General features: G+C 69.6%; 3 protein-coding genes across 3 annotated transcripts in view; all 3 read left to right on the forward strand.

Annotated features, from left to right (window-relative positions):
- Positions 1-1347: 1347 nt before the first annotated feature.
- EMIHUDRAFT_196914 (hypothetical protein) lies at positions 1348-2730 on the forward strand (the record flags this gene model as incomplete). The annotated part of the gene is made up of 2 exons (XM_005766901.1): positions 1348-1755; positions 2029-2730. The coding sequence occupies 2 exons, from the start codon at positions 1348-1350 to the stop codon at positions 2728-2730; spliced, it is 1110 nt and encodes a 369-aa protein (XP_005766958.1).
- A 761-nt stretch (positions 2731-3491) lies between these two features.
- On the forward strand, positions 3492-4913 carry EMIHUDRAFT_432482 (hypothetical protein). Its single transcript, XM_005766902.1, has one exon. The coding sequence runs from the start codon at positions 3554-3556 to the stop codon at positions 4784-4786; it is 1233 nt and encodes a 410-aa protein (XP_005766959.1). The 5' UTR covers positions 3492-3553; the 3' UTR covers positions 4787-4913.
- Positions 4914-5530: 617 nt separating this feature from the next.
- The window catches only part of EMIHUDRAFT_196917 (hypothetical protein), a gene marked incomplete at both ends in the record, with an annotated part of 4240 nt that continues 2669 nt past the window's right edge, over positions 5531-7101 (forward strand). The window contains 2 exons of the mRNA XM_005766903.1: positions 5531-5676; positions 5773-6045. Coding sequence (XP_005766960.1) covers positions 5531-5676; positions 5773-6045 — 419 coding nt within the window. The remainder of the gene's footprint in view (positions 5677-5772; positions 6046-7101) is intronic.

Below are 7101 nucleotides of genomic sequence, written 5' to 3' on the forward strand. Positions count from 1 at the left end.
TTTCCTCGGTCGGGAAACCCCGGGGAAACTCCGTGGAATTCGTCATTTTGGGGGGGCTCTGAGCCGTGTCTGAGGCTGTTTTGGGGCCAAAATCGGCAAAATACCGGGTATTTTGCGGGTATACCTGGAAAACCCCGGTATACCTGGAAAATACCTGGGTATCGTGCCGATTTCCTCAATTTTGCCCCAGATTTTGCCCCAGACCAGCTCTCAGACTCAGGGAAACTCGCGAGTTTCCCGAGGGAAACTCGAGAGAAACAGAATGGAGCACCAAACACCCTCTGGTTTCCCTGGAAACTTCCGGAAACGCAAAGTGCTGGGGACCCTCTGGTTTCCCTCTGGGTTGCCGGAAACCCTCGGACAGGCCAACCCGGGGGTGGGGCCTCACCCGCAGCCGGCGCGTCCCGGGGTGGGGTCTCGGGGTGAGTCCCGGGTGAGGCCCGCCCCCCCCCCTCCCTCGGGCTACTGTGATAAGCACATCGCGAGCGCGCTTGGCCCTTGCTCCTCATGGGCGGCGCTCTCGCTGCGCTCTCTCCCTGCTCATGGGACCTGATGCCGCGCCACCTCTGTGGCCGCTCCATCCTCTCTGACGGCGCCAGCCCTCCGGCTGCGCCATCTCTCTTTGGTTCCCACCCACCCTCTCCTTGGTGGCATGCTAAGCTCTCACGCTAGCATGGGATCCACCGTGGCTCTCACGGCGATGTCAGCTCGAGCCTCTGCTCGCGTAATGGGTCCTGTCGTCGGCCCATCTTACCTCTCCCCCTCTCTTCTTGGTCTGAGGTGCGATCCGCTTACGGCGCCGCGGCCGGCTGCAGGACGTTGAGGTTACCTCCGGACCTGCAGTTCGTCCAAGCTGTTTGAGTCCCAACCCTCCGCCTTTAGTGGCAAGACCCCAGGGGATGTCAGGTACTGCGTAGCTCTTCCGTTGTGGAGGCACGCGACTCCAGACTGACCCTTTACGCCCCAATGTATCACACCTCACGGTGCAGATGCTTGGGTCATGTGGAGAAGCCGAGATAAACTAGTCACGCTGTCGGTTCCGGACAAGGTTGATCTGCGCGGCTCAGAGATCTGCGCGGTCGAGGAGGCCAAGCTCGAGCACTCGGCGGGCCAGTACCGCATCGCCGGCCGGCACTGAGCTGCTGCAAGCGGGAGCATCGAGGCGGTCGCTTGGCCGTCGCGGCGTCGCCGCGTACGTTCGACGGCCCTGGAATCGGCCTGGCGATCGGAGGGGCTGCTGCCGGGTAAGGCGGTGAGCATGGTGCGGCCGCGGGAACTGTCGCACAGCACACGTCGCCTGTGTTTAAGCACGAGCAGGGAGCAGGCTTTCTTTTTTCTGAGTCCAGAATGGCCGCCCAGCGCCTGGAGTGCCCCGTCTGCCTTGAGGTGCAGGACGGGCAGCAGCACCAGTGCCGGGAGGGCCACGTCTTCTGCGCCTCCTGCGACTCCAGCCTGCGAGCCCCGCGCCTCTGCCCCGAGTGCCGCATGGCTCTCGGACCGCTGAGCCAGGCGATTCGATCCCGAAGCCACGAGGAGCGGATCGCGGCGCTGCCGGCGGCGTGTTCGCACTGCGGGCTGGCGACGACGCGCGGCGAAGTCGCCGCCCACGAGCAAGGCTGCCCGCAGCGGCCGCGAGCGTGTCCTGCGGCGGAGGCTGGTTGCGCGTGGTCGGGGCTGCTGGCAGACAAGGCGGCGCACGAGGCGACGTGCCCCTTCGCGGTGTGCCAGCGCATGATGGCGCCGCTGCAAAGCGAGGTGGCGGAACTGCGGGCCGATAACTCACAGCTGCGGGCGGAGAACTCGCAGCTGCAGTCGCGCGTGGCGGCGCTGGAGGCGGGCGAGGGCGGCGAGGAGGGAGGGCGGCGGGTGCGGCAGCGCGTTGGCGCCGCGCCGCATGACGCGCCGCCGAGCAATGCGGCGGTGCGGGCGATGGACGTTGCGGCGGCGGTGGCGACGCTGCGCGTGCACGTGTCGGTCAGCCGCGTCGCTGTTGCGGCGTGCATGCGTTTGGCTAATCTGTGCATTGAGGTGCAGAACAGGCAACTTGCGGCGGAGGCGGGCGCGATTGAGGCGATAGTGGCGGCGATGCGTGCTCATCCGCAGGAGGAGGATGTGCAGGAGCAAGGCTGCAGGGCGCTGTGCATCGTGTGCTGCGGCACCGACGCCGCAGGGCGCGCACGCAAGCAGCGCGCAGCAGCCGCGGGCGCGATCCAGGCGGTGGTGGCGGCGTTGCAGGCTCACCCGCAGGTGGCGGGGGTGCAGGAGGACGGCTGCGGGGCACTTGCCAACGTGTGCTCCGGCGACGACGCCGCAGGGCGCGCACGCAGCCAGAGCGCAGCAGACGCGGGTGCGATCGAGGCGGTTGCGGCGGCGCTGCAGGCTCACCCGCAGGTGGCAAGGGTGCAACAGCAAGGCTGCTGGGCGCTGGTCAACGTGTGCTCCGGCACCGACGCCGCAGGGCTCGCACGCAAGCAGCGCGCAGCCGACGCGGGCGCGATCGAGGCGGTGGTGGCGGCACTGCAGGCTCACCCGCAGGTGGAGGCGGTGCAGGACATGGGGTGCTGGGCGCTGCGCAACGTGTGCTCCGGCACCGACGCCGCGGCGCGGGCGCGGAGGCAGCGTGCTGTGACTGCACGCGCGCCCGAGGCGGCGACAGCGGCGCTGCAGGCGCACCCAGAGAACGCAGCTGTCCAGGGGCAAGGACAGCAGCTGCGCGATTTGCTTGTCTGATGCATCTCGAAGGGCCCTGAAAGGTGGTCGTTTGGCCGGCGGGCGCCGCGTCGCCGCGTACGTTTGACGGCCCTGGAATCGGCCTGGCGATCGGAGGGGCTGCTGCCGGGTAAGGCGGTGAGCATGGTGCGGCCGCGGGAACTGTCGCACAGCACACGTCGCCGGTGTTTTCGCTCGAAGCACGAGCATGAAGCTTCGTTTTCTTTTTTCTGAGTCCAGAATGGCCGCCCAGCGCCTGGAGTGCCCCGTCTGCCTTGAGGTGCAGGACGGGCAGCAGCACCAGTGCCGGGAGGGCCACGTCTTCTGCGCCTCCTGCGACTCCAGCCTGCGAGCCCCGCGCCTCTGCCCCGAGTGCCGCATGGCTCTCGGACCGCTGAGCCAGGCCATCCGAAACAGAAGCCACGAGGAGCGGATCGCGGCGCTGCCGGCGGCGTGTTCGCACTGCGGGCTGGCGACGACGCGCGGCGAAGTCGCCGCCCACGAGCAAGACTGCCCGCAGCGGCCGCGAGCGTGTTCCGCGGCGGAGGCTGGCTGCGCGTGGTCGGGGCTGCTGGCAGACAAGGCGGCGCACGAGGCGACGTGCCCCTTCGCCGTGTGCCAGCGCATGATGGCGCCGCTACAGAGCGAGGTGGCGGAACTGCGGGCCGATAACTCACAGCTGCGGGCGGATAACTCACAGCTGCGGGCGGAGAACTCGCAGCTGCAGTCGCGCGTGGCGGCGCTAGAGGCGGGCGAGGGCGGCGAGGAGGGAGGGCGGCGGGTGCGGCAGCGCGTTGGCGCCGCGCCGCATGACGCGCCGCCGAGCGATGCGGCGGTGCAGGCGATGGCCGTTGCGGCGGCGGCGGCGACGCTGCGCGTGCACGTGTCGGTCAGCCGCGTCGCTGTTGCGGCGTGCATGCATTTGGCTAATCTGTGCATTGAGGTGCAGAACAGGCAACTTGCGGCCGGCGCGGACGCAGTCGAGGCAATAGTGGCGGCGATGCAGGCTCACCCGCAGGTGGCGGGGGTGCAACAGCAAGGCTGCGCGGCGCTGGCCAACGTGTGCTGCGGCACCGACGCCGCAGGGCTCGCACGCAAGCAGCGCGCAACAGAGGCGGGCGCGATCGAGGCGGTTGCGGCGGCGCTGCAGGCTCACCCGCAGGTGGCGGAGGTGCAACAGCAAGGCTGTGTGGCGCTGGTCAACGTGTGCTCCGGCATGGATGGCGCAGGGCTCGCACGCAAGCAGCGCGCAGCAGGCGCGGGCGCGATTGAGGCGGTGGTGGCGGCGATGCAGGCTCACCCGCAGGTGGCGGGCTTGCAGGAGCATGGCTGTGGGGCGCTGACCAACGTGTGCTGCGGCACCCACGCCGCAGGGTTCGCACGCAACCAGCGCGCAGCCGACGCGGGCGCGATCGAGGCAGCGGTGGCGGCGATGCGGGCTCACCCGCAGGTGGCGAGGGTGCAACAGCAAGGCTGTGCGGCGCTGGTCAACGTGTGCTCCGGCATGGACGGCGCAGGGCTCGCACGCAAGCAGCGCGCAGCAGAGGCGGGCGCGATCGAGGCGGTGGTGGCGGCGATGCAGGCTCACCCGCAGGTGGCGGGGGTGCAACAGCAAGGCTGTGTGGCGCTGGTCAACGTGTGCTCCGGCATGGATGGCGCAGGGCTCGCACGCAAGCAGCGCGCAGCAGCCGCGGGCGCGATCGAGGCGGTGGTGGCGGCGATGCAGGCTCACCCGCAAATGGCGGGCGTGCAGGAGGACGGCTGCGGGGCACTTGCCAACGTGTGCTCCGGCGACGACGCCGCAGGGCGCGCACGCAGGCAGCGCGCAGCAGACGCGGGCGCGATCGAGGCGGTGGTGGCGGCGATGCGCGCTCACCCGCAGGTGGAGGATGTGCAGAAAATGGGCTGTTGGGCGCTGCGCAACGTGTGCTACGGCAACGACGCCGCGGCGCGGGCGCGGAGGCAGCGTGCTGTGACTGCACACGCGCCCGAGGCGGCGACAGCGGCGTTGCAGGCGCACCCAGAGAACGCAGCTGTCCAGGGGCAAGGACAGCAGCTGCGCGATTTGCTTGTCTGATGCATCTCGAAGGGCCCTGAAGGCGGTCGTTTGGCCGGCGGGCGCGGCGTCGCCGCGTACGTTTGACGGCCCTGGAATCGGCCTGGCGATCGGAGGGGCTGCTGCCGGGTAAGGCGGTGAGCATGGTGCGGCCGCGCCCTGTGAGGGCTTTGGAAAAATGAGAGTGCTAGAGTTGAAAAAGAAAGAAGGCGTCCGTCGGGGCCTCTTCGTCGGTAACGATGTCACGCTGTCGGTTCCGGACAAGGTTGATCTGCGCGGCTCTCTGCCAGTTGGTTGGTGCGCGGCTCTCTGCCACGTGAATTGCTTGAGCACTTCTCTCTGGTCCGACTCCCCGGCACGCCCCCAGCCCACCCGCGCCGCGCAGCCTGCGGTCGCACCGCGCACCCGACACGCTCTGCTCTACGATCACCGGGTCGTCCGCACGCCGCAGCCATGTGGCACTCGCCGACCGCCACCTCGCGCCTGCTCGCTCACCTATTCTCACCAAAGCCTGCACCAAACCGTCATGCCCACGCCGCAGCGGCCGCGTCTCGTACCTTTACCGCTCGCCCACTTGACCGCTGCGACGGTGCAGGTCCGCGAGAGCCCGCCCCAAGCCTCCCTGCCACAGGCCCCGCGCCACGTGCTTTGACTCCCAAACACCCATTGGCGCAGGAATGCATCGCATCTCCTTAAATCTCGCTCTGGGCGCTCTACTGCCCCACAGGAGCTGCTCGTACTCCGCCCGCAGGTGAGTGTGGCGCGATGCTCTCGCGCTTTCTCGTCATGCTGCTGGCTTCGCTCGCCCACGGCAGGGAGTGCGGCCACGGCGTCTGCGGTGGAGACTGGCAGGATTCCTTTGACCGCGCAGGCTGGAGTAATTGCAACCAAGGCTGCGCCATGACGGGAATGTGCCTTGTGTAGATGGCCGGTACTCCACCCGAGCGTTCCCAAGCCGACTCACTGACGCCTCAATTTTCCCAAGCCGACTCACTGACGCCTCCCAGGTACCGGTCTGGAGGCACCAGCCTCTTCAACCTCGAAGAGGCCAAGTGCTGCAACGTCAACAACCCTTACGAGACGTGCCAAGAGAAAGACATCGGAATCACTTTCGACAGCGAAGGCTGGGCTGAGTGCCAAGTCGACCACTACATGGTTGGCCTCAGACGCAACGATTGCGAGGAACTTTTGTGCATCGAGGGACTGTCCTGCTGCAAAGGCGGTGGCTCGCTGATCAACTGCGAGATCAGGGATGAGTGGAGCCAGTTCGATTCGGAAGGGTGGTGGACCTGCCCCGGCGACAAGGCATGACCGCCCTTGCCTAGCGAACTCCTCCCTCACCTTCACTCAATATGGGTCTCGGGGGTGCCTTTAATGACGGGCATGTGGCGCGGGTCAGGCAACAGCCTGTCCGACATCGAAATGCTCAAGTGTTGCGACTACGTGCTGCCTCCTCCTCCTCCGCCGCCGCCGCCGCCGCCGTCGTCGCCGCCGCCGCCGCCGCCGCCTCCTCCATCGCCGCCGCCGCCGTCGCCACCACCTCTGCCACCGCCGCTGCCGCCTCCGCCCTCTCCGCCACCCTCGCCGCCACCCCCTTCTCCGCCACCCTCGCCTCCTCCCTCGCCGCCCCCGCCCTCGCCTCCCCCCTTGGCCCCATCGCCACCCTCGCCACCGCCCTCGCCGCCACCGCCTTCTCCGCCGCCTCCGTCGCCGCCGCCGCCCTCGCCACCACCATCGCCGCCGCCGCCCTCGCCGCCGCCACCCTCGCCGCCGCCGCCCTCGTCGCCCCCATCGCCGCCGCCCTCGCCGCCGCCGCCCTCACCACCCCCATCGCCGCCGCCACCCTCGCCACCGCCACCCTCGCCGCCGCCGCCCTCGCCACCACCTCCATCACCGCCCCCACCCTCGCCACCTCCCTCGCCACCACCGCCGCCACCCTTGCCACCGCCGCCCTCGCCACCGCCACCCTCGCCGCCGCCGCCCTCTCCACCTCCATCACCGCCTCCACCCTCGCCGCCGCCGCCCTCGCCGCCACCGCCCTCGCCGCCGCCGCCGTCTCCGCCTCCACCCTCGCCGCCGCCCTCGCCGCCCCCACCCTCGCCACCGCCTCCCTCACCGCCACCCCCGTCGCCGCCACCACCCTCGCCGCCTCCACCCTCGCCGCCTACACCCTTGCCGCCACCGCCCTCGCCGCCACCGACCAGCCCGCCGCAGCCATAGACACCGCCGCCCTCGCCGCAGACGCACTCGCCTCCGCCACCCATCACCCCCGCAAGCCAGGCCGCCGCCACCCTCACCGTCTCCGGCGTCGCCGCCGCCTCCATCGCCGGCGCCAA

This window comes from Emiliania huxleyi (genome assembly GCF_000372725.1).
Source record: "Emiliania huxleyi CCMP1516 unplaced genomic scaffold EMIHUscaffold_5, whole genome shotgun sequence".
NCBI lineage: Eukaryota > Haptophyta > Isochrysidales > Noelaerhabdaceae > Emiliania > Emiliania huxleyi.

Bases quoted from the DNA above. Each gene is read 5' to 3' on its own strand.
- EMIHUDRAFT_432482 (XM_005766902.1), top strand. From the start codon at position 3,554: ATGGCCGTTGCGGCGGCGGCGGCGACGCTGCGCGTGCACGTGTCGGTC.